Source organism: Cannabis sativa, chromosome 2 (assembly GCF_029168945.1).
Source record: "Cannabis sativa cultivar Pink pepper isolate KNU-18-1 chromosome 2, ASM2916894v1, whole genome shotgun sequence".
NCBI classification, from domain to species: Eukaryota; Viridiplantae; Streptophyta; class Magnoliopsida; order Rosales; family Cannabaceae; genus Cannabis; species Cannabis sativa.
Genome location: NC_083602.1, coordinates 57604127 through 57618010, shown reverse-complemented (window position 1 = coordinate 57618010; position 13884 = coordinate 57604127). Strand labels below are relative to the sequence as shown.

Below are 13884 nucleotides of genomic sequence, written 5' to 3'. Positions count from 1 at the left end.
TATAGTGCAAGTTGCATGTTCATCTACTCGCACAAGCTCCCAGGCTTAGGGTGTGTTTTATCACAAAGGAGGCTATCGGGCCTCGTACTTGGGTATCTGCGTCCTAATCAAGTTGCATATGTGGATACCTTATCAACATTGATAACATAAGACATGCGAGTCCTTATCGAGTCATCAAGTATGCTAGATCTTTTGGACCAACTCGTTATGATCTTTACTAAGTCGCATCATGAGAAGTCTATGTAGTCATCGCAGATATCTTGGTATATGCGCGACTTGTATAACCCTTTCTTTGGTCCTGCCTTACTTTACGCGAGGCGTAATAGTGCGACTAGACTCTGTCACGGTCACATCATCTCGTTGAGTTTGGTTCAGGCGAGGTTTATTTTTCGAGGAGTCCCTTCTTGACAGCTCAGTAATCCTCAGGGGGTGTGAGTCCACGTGTCATTCTTATGGGAGTCTGGTCTTGAGTGTCTAGGCGAAGAATTTGCACTATAACAGAACCTCATGATTCTCAACATGGTATGAGAGCCATATCCCTTGCGAGCAAGTAATCCTATCCGATCCGCACCTATACAAACAAAAATTTTACTTTTTTTTACTATACACGTATTTTAAATATCTATTCTATATAAAGTGTGCCTATATAACAGAAATTCTTGGTTTATGAGAAATTCATGGGTGACTTTTAATTTTTATTTAATAAAATAATAAAATATTATTTATATATAATAAAATAATAATAAAACAAATCCTATTAATATTTGAACTGATATTAAATATTCGAGAATCACACCCCATTTAAAAAGAAAACAACGGAGATTAATCTCAAATCCTATACGATTGATTATGATGAGATGGTCTTATAAAATTGAAGGCTACCACACCTTTGTTCTCTCGCCTCATTCTCACCTGCTCCGATCCAAGCATCGTCTTTAAGAAAACCCGATCCTAATCGTCGCAAGCCTGGTCAGTTAACTGGTAGACTTGCTCTTCGGCTACCACTCCAATCCGGAGTACATCGTCATCTCAACCGGAGAACAGAATGCGGCTTCAAATCTTGAAGTTGAGTCAGATCGTTTACTCTACAATGATGTCGTTCGAGTCTCCGATTCAGGTATTGTTTCATTTTTATTCATTTATAAATACATAAAATATAGATATATATTTGGTTGGTTGTTGAGAAATGTAGATGAAAATCGAAAAAGGAATTGTTTCAATTTCTTTATTTTATTTTCAGTTGATCGATTGCAGATTTTGGACAATAGCAATGACAATATTTATATGGATTGAATTTTAAGTCGTGTTGCTTCAACTGCCAGGTAAAAAATAAAATTTGGACTTTCAAGATGGTTCTTATTGTTTCTTATTGTTTTACTATTCGAGTTTGATTGCTTCATGTAAATAATTTTCTAAGCAATTGTCTCTTGGTATTAGTCCCACGGCCACGGTGTCATGACCATGATCATGACCAACAGCTACCTAGCTATATACTCTTCATCTTCTTCTTCGACATGGCTTGCTGTTCTTTGCAGTTACCTACTTCTGATTTTGAATATTCTACAACAACTACAAGGACATGGAGGAGTAAGAGTAAGACACCTCGTCCATTTCAAACCATCTGCTCTTCTCTTCAAAATGGAGGAGAAAACCAGAACCCACTTCCTCCTGATCGTGCCAAGTAACTGAAAATTAAAATACAATTTGAGTCCTTCTTCAATTGTTATAATTTAAATGAACCATCTAGCATCATGTCGATTGATCAATTGTTGGGTAGTTTTTCTGCTGTAGATGTGGAGGAGGAGTCGAAGAAGTGATTTTGGTTGAAAGATATGGCAATGGTACTGCTAAGAGGTCCTTACTTTGTTACTCCTTTTTTTTTTTTCATTTTGATTAATAAATAACAATCATAACAACTAATTACTAAATTTACTAAATTCCAACAAAGTTGGTTGTTTAAGGGGCGACAATGAACACATTTCCCATAAAATATTTTTTTAAGAAAAAAGTTTGAAGTTTTGGTAGTTTCAAACTAATGTTTTTTTATTGATGAACTTTTTTTTTTATGTAAAATTGATGAAATTGGTAGTTTTGGTTAGGAGGAATGAAAATATAGGAATGGGAATGGGAGTAGGAATAAGAATAGGAATGGAATGGAATAAAATTTAAAATGCATAAAAAAAATTGATAAAAAAATCATTAATTTTTTTTTCTTGTTACATTGGAATGGTCATTCCTTTATTTTTAAAATGGAATAGCCATTCCACCAAAATGGTGGAAAGAGCCTTCCATTGGAATGCTATTCCAATACTTGAAAATGCAACCAAACAAAGGAATGGAATAAAAATTGTTTCATTTCCATTCCATTCCATTTCATTACCTCCAACCAAACGCCACCTAAGTGTTTCTTTCGAATTTCAAATTTCAATTGGGGGTTCAATTCTATATTATTGCTTATATGAGGGGGATGTAGAATTGAGTTCAAAGTATTAATATTGGAATTAAACTCATTCACCTACAAGTCATATGCCATAATCTCACAATATCATCAATAAACAATCAAATATTGTTACTTTCTACGTACATGTATACTCAAATCCTACTGTTGATTTTCATTTTTCCTGGTTCACTAAATATGATTTGCATTTTGCAGCTGTATAGCACTGTGACTTTACGTCAAGGAGAGAAGAAGCATTACAATAATAAGGTTGATGTGTACATGACTTTTGGAATTGTCCTGTGGGAATTATTAACCAACCGTATGTCATTTGAAGGAATTTCAAATTTACAGGCTGCCTATGCTGCTGCTTTTAAGGTGCACAAAGTCATCTATTTACCTTTTCATTATGTATTCATTAACATATTTGTTTTATTAGTTCGAAATAGAATATGCTTATACTGTTCAATAATAACATTTTCTGTCAATTCTGCAAGGGTATATAGTTGAACTCCTTATGGTCTGGTTCAATTTCTGTTCTTGATGACCTATTTATTTTGTTTTTTTAGAGAGAGAAGACCTATTTGTTTTGTTAATTTAGCTGATTTGCAGATTATATTTGTTTCCTTTATTTTTTTTTAATATTTATTAATTTGTTAGAACATGGTATAATATTCTGTTTCACTTTGAAGTATTTTAACATTTCGTTTATTTTTTTTTTGTTACACTAAAAAAACTAAGTATTCCAAGATTTTTGTTACAATAATTTTTTTTTAATATTCTTATATTTTAATTAAAATAATATAAAAAAGTTTTCAAATTTTGATATTTGTAGTTAGTTTATTTTTAAATTTGATTTTAAATTAAACTAGAATATTTTATGTCAATTTAAAATTTATTAATAACAAAATATAATTATTAAATTATTCATTGGAATGGACTAAAAATCAATCAGACGCCACTCTAATAATTATTTTACATGCCATTCTAATAGTGGGTATTCTGTTAAATCTATCTCCATTGCTTGTGATATATAAGATATACTACTCTATTGATCATATCAATATTGATTAAATCTACTTCCAATAGTAAGTTTTTTAATTTTATTGCTCATCTCCTCTTTTAATTAGGAAACAAATTCGGAAAGAAAATTAAATTGGAAGACCATGCTTGGAAAATATCTAAATCTCAGAGGAATATATAAAAGGGACTCTTAATAGTTTCTAATGAAATAATGTTATACATGTTTATGATTAAATCTTTTCAGTAATTTTTTTTTTTAGTTTATTTAAATAAATTTCAGTATTTCTATTAAGATAAAGAAATCTTTTCAAATGACTTTCTTCTTTAAAAATTTCAGTATTTCTTTCTTAGTTTATTTAATTAATTTTTTCTATTTTCATATGAATTTTCATTTGTGGATTTCCATGTTTATGATTCAACATGAATTTTTTGGATTTTCATATGAATATGAATATATTGAGATTAACATACTATTTAATATTAATAACAATGTGCATATCATAACTTTATATACATAATTATGGTTCACTTACACCAAGTTTACTTTTATAAAACAAATCGTTCAAATAATAATATAAAATTAGTTACCAAAATCTAAAAAAAATATTAAAACTTAAATAAAATTAACATTTATGTGGCTTGCCACGTAACATAACGTTTTCTTCTGTTGGATTACGCGAAATAGTGACTAACATCCAAATTTCAAATTTGACGAAAAATCTGCAACTGAATGAGGTAAAAACTATACTACAATACTTTATAAAACTTTTGTGTGACAAGTTTATACAATCGCAAGGAAAAAACCACATGTGACAAGCCAACATGCAGACAGGAAGGATTTTCTACACCACGGTATATTACAAAACATATGATGTTATTGAAATTAAGTTAAAATTAAAAATATACTAACAATCTTATTATGCATTTTACAGTGCTATAGCATATGTTGAACTTGATGACAATACAAAGAGCCTACCTGGTGTCATGTTCGCAGATATTGTGGAAAAAATATTTTCGTGTATTGTTGCCCAACTAATAGAATATACTGCTGCCCAACACTGCCACTTTGTCGACACTACCATATTCAATTTAATTATCAACGAAAAAATAGACAATCCAGTTATTTGCGGACTCGGCTAGAATGAAAAGTGCAAAATACAAAAATTACACTATTGTCTCTATCGAAGCAAATGAAGATTGAAATCCACGAATGAGTATCATTAGTTTTCTTATCTACAATTTTTAGACAAATGCTATCTTCAATTATCAACAATTTAGAGATTGATTTTTAATTTTCTTTTTATCTTACACCCATTTAAGTAATGTTTCTTAAAGTATTGAAACATCAATTTTTAGTTTATTTTTAGATTAACTTAAGAACATATTATTTAAATCATCAAGCTTTCTTAAATACTAATATATTGCATTCGGTATTCAATTTTAATTGACAATATTATAAACTATAATATTTAGATACACATAATAATAATCTCACCTAATAACTAATAATATTTTTTCTTTAATTTTTAATTGTATCACTTTTAAATAACATAGAAAAAACCTAGCTCAAAATTTAATATACGTGCCTTGCACGTAGCTTTTTACTAGTAATTATAAGAAGTAATTATATAAATATAATAAGAAGTAATTATATAAAAGCAACATCTAGACCACATAGTATAAATGTTTTATGAAAATTACAGTTAGTATTTCTGTAAAAATATTTCTTTAAAAAAATAGTTCGTAAAAATATTTAAAAAATCATACATTATTTTTTTTTTGTTTTTGGATAATTATGAAAGAATCTCATAGCTTTAATTTTCAATTACATGAGAAATGTTAGCAATTAAGTGCATGTTTGACATCATAACTAAAAAATTAGTTTTTGTTTTTAAACACAGAAAATTGTTTTTTGAAAATAATTTGGCTTGTTTGGCCTTATTTTTTTAAAACAGTTTTCAGAAAATGAAGTTACAAAAAACAAGAATTTTGAAAACAACAAAGGGTATGTTTGGTAACCATTTTAAAAATGGTTTTTTGTTTTTAAAATTGAAATTTTGAAAACACTAATAAAAATTGTGTTCGGTAACTTAGTTTTACTTTTTATTTTTAAAATTAAAAAACATATTGTATTGAATTTTAAAAACAGTTTTTACATGATTTTAAAAATTTTTAAAACACTTTTATCTTGGTTTTTTCTCTCTCTCTCTCTCTCTCTCTCTCTCTCTCTCTCTCTCTCTCTCTCTCTCTCTCTCTCTCTCTCTCTCTCTCTCTCTCTCTCTCTCTCTCTCTCTCTCTCTCTCGTTACAGTCACCTTCATCAGAGGAGAGCTTCATTTCCATGGCTTCAAAGGTAAATCTCTTCCTCATTGTATATTTATTTGGTTCTATGTTCCTTTCTCTCTATAGATCTCGCCTCTCTCTCTCTCTCTCTCTCTCCTTATTTCTCAGATTTTTTTTTGTTATTCCTTCATTCTCAGATCCGAAAATGAAAAATGAGAAGAGAATGACAATGAAAGTTATTTCTTAGAGAGAAATATTTTTTTGCTATTACAGGCAGAAGATTGAAGTACCCACTTCAGGCACCTTACTGGGTTCTCGGCACCTGCTTCATCTTCCTCCTCTTGGCATCACAGGTTTCTTCTCTCTCTCTCTCTCTCTGGTTTTGTGATCTTTGATTCTAGTAGTCTCTTCGATTTATTTCTCTATGGTGCTTGTGTAACTTTACTTTAAATTTGTGATTCATCTCTAAGAAAGTTATCACAGATTGTTCAGTTTTTGGAAATTTTTCATTTGTGTGGGAATGGTTTGGGAAAAGAGGGTAAAGAAATAGTAATAGAGCTATGGAGATCTGATCCTGGTTTTCTCATTTTGGTTCCCCTCGCCTAGCCAAGAGAACATATATACTATGGTTATTACAGACCCATGGTTGATATCCTTGTTTCATTTGATTTTTATTTGCAATTTCATTATTTAATTTTTTTTGTGTGTTTTTGTATGAAAAGTTTGATTTCTACTGTAAAGCAAATTTGAAATGAACATTATTACTACTTCTGAAATTCTGAGACTGTATTGAATTTGAAAGTATCAATATAGAGTGCTAGGAGGAACTTAGGGAAACCAGTAGAGTAGCTGAACTATTGGAGCTCTTCTTTTGTCCTGTGCTTTCCTTTGGTTCTATAGATTGTCATGATGATGCATGTAGATATATATATAATATAAAATAGTACTGTAAAAGTCAATCCCAATATTGAAACAGAATATTACTTTTACAATTGTGTATAAGTTCTGCAGAGATATCTAAATGTCATCAATATGTATGTTAACTGCTTAGTATATATTTATATATATGTATCCATCATTCTTTCTTTTATTCGTTTCTTTTTTTTTTAATAAGTATTTGAAGGAAATTTTAGTGTTGGTGGGGCGATTTGTTGTGTTTACTTTGATATTGAATACGGGTTAATGGTGTTCTTGTCCTAAGCTGTTTGAGTCTGTTCTAAGAAATTAGTAATTTTTTTTAGTAATATGTATGTTTTATTAAGGCTCCACCATTGTTGGTGGTACCATTTATAGGCAATGTGATTAGAGATGTGGCGAGCCCCCATCGCTGTGGGGGGTTCATGCTCCATGTGCTATGATGGGACCTCTAGTGTGGGTCAGTAATATGCATAATGGGTTGTTTGTTTGATGTAGTTCCTTCAGAAATTCGATTCAATCCAAAATTTATCCATTTTTCAAGGTAAAAAAAATTATACTATCTCTTTTATTATTATTTTAAAATTTAATAAATAAAGAAAGAACAAAAGCCATTAATTTGTTTTTTATTTTCAGAATTGTGTAGGAGCTATAGTTGGGACCCATATCTCTGCTCATGTTCCCATTAATGAACAAATACCATATCGAGGTCGGAAGGTGGATACAACTCAAAACGTCATGTGTATATGTTCATTTGACATGAAGTTCACATATGTTGTAGCGGGATGGGAAGGATCAGCTAATGATGCACGAATTCTTTCAGAATGTGCCACAAACCCAGATTATGAATTCCCAGCTCCACCCAATGGTAAGTGTTATCAAACTTATTATGTTTATTGACATTATTTTGTATTAATATTAATATAAAAAATTAATATCAATTAACATTGTTTAGGAAAATATTATCTTGTTGATTCTGGATATACAAACATGCCTGGTTTTCTTTCCCCATATCGAGGAGAAAGATATCATTTGAATCAATATGCAGATCGTAATCCTTCAGGAAAAAGGGAGTTGTTCAATTATCGACATTCGTCTTTGAGAAATGTCATCGAGCGGTGCTTTGGCGTATTGAAGGCTCGCTTTCTTATTTTAAAGCAAATGCCTTCCTATGATCTAAAAATACAAAAGTACATTGTGATTGCTTGTTATGGAATTCATAATTTTATAAGGACAAATGCAGAAAAAGACGTATATTTTGATGGAGATGAAGACATTCCTGAAGTACAAGATGCTACTATACAAAGTACCCACGAAACTTTGAATGATAGTGTTGAGTTTAGCATTTCAAGAGATCAACTTCGTGAAATGGCTAATGTCCGTGATGAAATCGCTGATCATATATGGAGAGCAAATCGACGATGAAGATAATGAGTGAAGATTATTAACAATTAAATTTTTTTTAATAGTTTTCTTCAAGATTAGACAATTATTAGTTCATATTTTATTATGAATTTGTCAGTTTTGTGTTATAGATAATGTGTTTCATGATTTTAAATTACTTGAATTTTTTAAAATGTTAATGAGTATTTTTTATTTGATTTTTTTTATAATTTTTATATATTTGTTTAAAAATAAAAATAAATGATATTCATAATTTTTTATTTAAAAAAAGAAAAAAAAATCAAAATTTATGTTTTTTGTTTTTAAATTGAAAAATAAAAATGGTTACAAAACACACTTTTGTTTTCTGTTTTTAAAATTATAAAACAAAAGTGGTTACAGAACACACTTTTGTTTTCTGTTTTTAAAATTTAAAAACAAAAGTAGTTATAGAACACATTTTTGTTTTTTAAAAACAAAATTTTAAAAACAAAAAAACTACTTTTATTTTTCTGTTTTTAAAATTAAAAAACAAAAGTGTTACCAAACGCCACCAAAATGTTGTTTTCTGTTTTAAAAACCAATTCACTTTTGGTCAATATTGCTTTTAAAAAACACTAACCAAATATGACTTGTTTTCAAAAACTTCAAAAACTATTTTTTGTTCTCATTTCTAAAAACAATTTTTTAAAAACAAAAAAACAGAAAACAATACCAAACATGCTCTAATACTCTAGACTTCCTTGAGTCCAAAGTTTTCTTTTATTATTATAGTGAATATTATTACATAAAAGGAAGCTAGAATGGACATTCTTCTCTGCTTCATCAACACATTGACTTATTAAATTAAATTACAAGTGAAAGGAATATGGATTGAATGGAGGGAAAATTTCTTGAATAACAAAACCTTATTAGGGTACATGCATATATAAATAAATAAGAAAAGAGAAGGGTTTGCCAGTTTGTGTATGCACACTTCTTTTTCCCTCCGAGTTGATAAAATTCTTTGCTCTGTTGCAATGCTCCCACCTTAAAGTTACATATTTATCGAACATGATTTTGGTACTCAGGCCTCTTTTGGGGTAGGAATAATTTTGAGAGCACAAAATTAAAAGTGAACAACTTTTTCTTTGGAAAATGGTTGAATTAAATAAGAAATAGAACTTGGTTTGCAGCAGTAATGTTCTGTTTTATTTGGGAATAATATTATTCCCTTTGTGCACATATAGCATAGGGTCAAGCAGTCAAGACTCCAGAGGAGGATGGTGTAAGCTCTGGTCCAAAGTTGAATAATGCTGCATTGTCTATAGGATCATGAAAAATCCATATACACCAAAATGTGTGATCAGTGTTTTTTCATAATAATATAATGTAATATAGGTTTCTATACATCACTACTCATATAGAAGATATGCACTTACTCAAGGGAGTTTTCTGAACAAAAAAGCATGCAGCAATGATTATGTAGCATAGGAAGAGAATAACTCCTTTCATGTAATGTGAAGTTCCATCCTACAAAATTAATTAATTTTTTTTAATATATATGTATATAAATTAATGTTTACACTACATATATTATTAGTTTCAAGAAAGTAAAGAAACCTGTAAAGTGAAAGCTGTTATGATTATTGTAAATGCTAGAGAGCTAGTTTCGAGTATGTTGAAATCAAGGTCCATACGAATGTCCATAATCCAAGCAACAATCACACTCAAAGGAACCTGAAATTGGTATAGAGATAAGTATAATATAGGATCTATAATGAACATCTTTGATTGGATTAAATGACTTTAATATAAATATATATAAACATACCACAAACATAGAAATTTGAGTTGCAGACCCCAAAGCAACACCTAAAGATATATCCTGTGTTTATGAAAGCCAAATTACATAATTAAAGCCAAAATTAAAAGAAGAAAAAAAAATCTACAATGTGTGGTTGTCACGTACCAACTTGTTTTTCAGAGCAAAAATGATTGAGCCAGCGTGTTCTGCTGCATTTCCAACAATGGGTAGCAAAATGATACTGATAAAGCTAACAGAGATGCCCCAGGAATTTGATGCAGCCTAATTGAGCAATTATATATATATATATGATCAATCAAAATTTTATAATGAATAAACATGGTATTAATTAAGTCTTAAAATAAAGGCTTCAATATATTTACCTCAATAGTACCCACAACATATTCAGATAACACGGCTATGATAACTGTCATACCAACCAACCAACTAAATGCACTCCAAAATCCTATTACTGCCTTTTCTTCCTCTTCTTCAACCTGTTTATGAAATATCACACATGGTCACACAATATTCTTCCAATCAACCTATGTATATGTTAGAGCAAAAATTACAAATAAGGAAAGTCAAGATTTCCATATGATGACAATATGAATATTGGTATGAATTATTAAAAAGAAAATAAAAAAAAAAAAAGCTTAATTGGGTATATGCCCCACACATATGAAATCCATGTATGTCTAGCAATTTTCATTCAAGACAAAAAGGTTGCTTCTATTTTGGACACTTTCGAAGGGATTGATTCAGGTACAAGGGTGTAGAAAAACTTCCCGATAACAAACATAGTTTTTATAGTATGAAGAGAAACATAGTCCAAAAGTACAGAAAGGGACAGGGTGAGGCCCACTAATTCATGTAAACACACTACACTAGGCGAAAACAAAATCTTGTAAATATAGTTTAAGGAACAGTTTTTTTTTTTCTTGGCATGAAAGTTTAAGGAACAGTTTTTTCCATTTATTGATAGTATTATCCTCTTTCTTTTTCCTTAAAAATATGCCGAGTTTGTTTTACACATGGGCTCTTTCTTTCTTTTTCTTTATTTTAAGAATTAATGGGTGCCAAAAGTGTCCAAAGCCATTGTTGGTGTCATAATAAAATTTAATATAAGTTTTATACATTTTAATTTTTGTTAAGCTTTATTTATTTTAATTTAATAATTATAAATGTTAATGACTAGTAAGTAACCACCTCAATCTCAGAATTGGATATTAGGACAAATTTCCGAAATTGAACAAGTTTTATTTTTTCAATCCATATATCTGAACTTACATAATTATATATTTATAGACTTGATATATAGTATAAGAGAGACCAATATTAAATTGATCCCATAACCATTTCTTACTTTCTTGTAGTGCTTGACACTTTAAAAGGGCCCTTACCATTTTGATAGGTGGGGAGCATGCATAATTATAATGAATAAAATGACATTATAGGATCTAAGTAAGGTATAAATTTTTTAAGTTATGAAATTAATGTAGAGACTAGAGTAGTCCGGCTAATAGAATGATTAGGTTTAATTTTTATATTTTTTTCATTTTAAAATGGGTTATTGTATATATGTGTGTGTGTGGTGATGAATGATGGTGATGATGATGATGATCACCTCTTGTGCGTCAAACAACTGACGGTGTGTTTTTAACTGGAAGAAGATATAGGACATATAGGCCAAAAGCATAAAAATGCTACTTGCTCTAGACAACTGAAGCGTATAGTTTCCAACATAAATCCCCGGCGCTGCTGCATATTTGAACATCAATGGCAGTATGTGGCATAGCAATCCCAGTAGCAGAAGAAGTGAGTTTACATCTGCCTGTTTCTGCACTTATATTATTATATTTATTATCATCATATATATTTAATATATATTATAAAAAGAAATCAATAATAATAATAATAACGTCTTATTACTCTATCATATCTTTGTTCCTTTTTCAGGTTAGCCAAGCCTCCGCATAGAAGAGAGGTACCAAGAACTAGGAGGAGGTTTGAAATAATGGAACCCAGAAGTGAGTACTTCACTACATCTATTTTCTTTTGTTGAAGAGCAAATAATGCTATTATTAACTCTGTTGCATTGCCACATGTTGCGTTAAGTAACCCCCCAACTGCATGTATATTATATATGTCAGCAATAATTAATTAATGTATTATACATTAATGTAATTAAATAGTACTTTAGACACGTACCTGTTGGCCCGGTGAAGTAAGCAATTTGTCTGACATTTTTTGGAGAAGAGAAATTTTTTGCAAATTTTCACGTGATCAGTAATTATCTAGTTATAATAATAATAATAAAAATGCAATATAATATATTTAAGCTGCTTACTCAGTCAGGAAGCTGACTCGTTCGGCAAGCGGAGTGAGTCCAAGCAAACTCAAAGCGAAAATCCATGGCTACGTACGTACGTGTGGCACAATAAGGAAGTAATTTAATAATTATTAAAGATAATTATATAAAAAAAAATATCAGTTAAGAAATGATTAATTAATTAATTACTTACTCTACCGAAGTGATAAAAATCGGCTGCGACAGCAAGAGGAACGGCTGGGAAGAGAACAGCGAGTTTGGTTCCAAGAATAACCTCCTGCAAGTTTGTGAGAAAGGCTCTAAGCATTTGGAACCGAACGTGGGACACTAATATGGGGTCTGATTTCTTTCGCAGTAAAGACGACGACATGTTTTGCGGCGAACGACAACCACTCTTCCCTCCTAATAATCCGTAAGATTCTCCCTTATTATTATTATTACCATTAATAATATTTTGGTGGTGATCGTCTTCATAACTACTCACAATGCCATTTTCCATGTCGTTTAATGTACTACCCTGATCGTTTCTGCCGTGATGATTCATGATATGATATATGATCACAATATATATGTGCGATAATACACGTATATATAGTATAGTAGTAGTACCAAGATATATAGAGGCCGTTAGTTATTATAATAATTTGGCCAAAGAGACGTTAGAAAAGTGGAAGTTATATAAGGTGGTTTACATATAAATATATAGAACAATTAATAAGGGGATCGATAGTACTTCAAAGTATTGAGGTTAAGAGATATATATGTACGTGAGGCAGCTTCGTGGAATTTTCGTGGGTTTTGGTCCCATTATTGCATGAAACTTGGAGTTTACACGTACTTGGTTTTCACTGCCACTAACATGATTTGCGTGTTGCTTTGTGACTGTGTGCAAAGTTGGCACCATAACGTTTCCTTTTTCTTTTTGGAGGGTCACTGCTCAATTTATCTAATATGCACAATATATTAGGTTATTTTATATTTGTCAGTAAATATAACATGCATATATATAAATATATTATAACATACTTTTTGTAGCATATTATAAAATAATTAATATAATACAAAATAAAATAATATGGATAAAAACATTTCTTAAATTAAACATAAATTGATCATTACTGTTTATCAAGTTTAATTATAATTGGACAAAAACACTTGCCTAATAATTATAATGATATGCCCATATAAATTATACACAATTTTGACATGTAGCAAAATATTTTCCCAAACATCTTAATTAAAACACTACAAGAAATATTATTTTTGCCAGCATATTTTTGTGCTGGTAAAATAGAATTTATTTCTGATGTTAGCAAAAAGGGTTGGCAAATCAACATTGGGTATTAGAACTTTTGCCATCACAAAATGAAAAGTGCTGGCAAAAATGACTTTTCATGACAGCGCATAAATGCGCTGGTAAAAGTTAGATTTTAGCCACTGCAAATATGCGCTAGCTAGTAAAACTTTGACCTTTTTGCCAGTGCAATTTGTGAAATGCACTGGTGAAAGTTACTTTACCAGCAGAGTAGCGAATTGTGCTAGTAAAAATGATATTTCTTGTAATAAAAATAAGTCTCACTTGTTAAAACTGACTATTACCACATAAGTGTGTGTGGAGTTTGTATATAATATATATGTGCACATATTATTGCATACATAGAAAATACACACAATTTTGACACACTTGGTGACTAAATATTTTTCAATATCTTTTTTAAAATGGGTC

At 30.1% G+C, this 13884-nt stretch overlaps 2 protein-coding genes and 1 long non-coding RNA gene across 6 annotated transcripts; 2 read left to right on the top strand and 1 right to left on the bottom strand.

The window, feature by feature from the left end:
- The first annotated feature begins 405 nt into the window (after nt 1–405).
- LOC133035031 (uncharacterized) lies at nt 406–3865 on the top strand. Of its 3 annotated transcripts, none has more exons than XR_009686316.1 (5): nt 408–1117; nt 1241–1322; nt 1438–1681; nt 1778–1854; nt 2654–3865. It is a non-coding gene; the product is annotated as an uncharacterized LOC133035031 (long non-coding RNA). The 3 variants fall into 3 exon arrangements; XR_009686318.1 differs by having other exon boundaries at nt 1438–1854; nt 2654–2815; nt 3568–3848; XR_009686317.1 differs by having other exon boundaries at nt 406–1117; nt 1536–1854.
- Nucleotides 3866–6118: 2253 nt separating this feature from the next.
- Nucleotides 6119–8276, top strand: LOC133035030 (uncharacterized). 2 transcript variants are annotated; one of them, XM_061110664.1, is made up of 2 exons: nt 6119–7525; nt 7706–8276. In XM_061110664.1, exons 1-2 carry the CDS (start codon nt 7396–7398, stop codon nt 8080–8082), a joined length of 507 nt encoding a protein of 168 aa, XP_060966647.1. In that variant the 5' UTR covers nt 6119–7395; the 3' UTR covers nt 8083–8276. The 2 variants fall into 2 exon arrangements, with proteins under 2 accessions (XP_060966647.1, XP_060966646.1); XM_061110663.1 differs by having other exon boundaries at nt 6122–7525; nt 7613–8276.
- Nucleotides 8277–8761: 485 nt separating this feature from the next.
- LOC133035029 (vacuolar cation/proton exchanger 3-like) lies at nt 8762–12900 on the bottom strand. The gene is made up of 11 exons (XM_061110662.1): nt 12352–12900; nt 12177–12244; nt 12038–12066; nt 11759–11955; nt 11454–11666; nt 10210–10323; nt 9992–10108; nt 9854–9907; nt 9643–9759; nt 9462–9552; nt 8762–9344 (listed from the first exon to the last, which is right to left on the bottom strand). The coding sequence occupies exons 1-11, from the start codon at nt 12700–12702 to the stop codon at nt 9277–9279; spliced, it is 1419 nt and encodes a 472-aa protein (XP_060966645.1). The 5' UTR covers nt 12703–12900; the 3' UTR covers nt 8762–9276.
- Between the last annotated feature and the right edge of the window lie 984 nt (nt 12901–13884).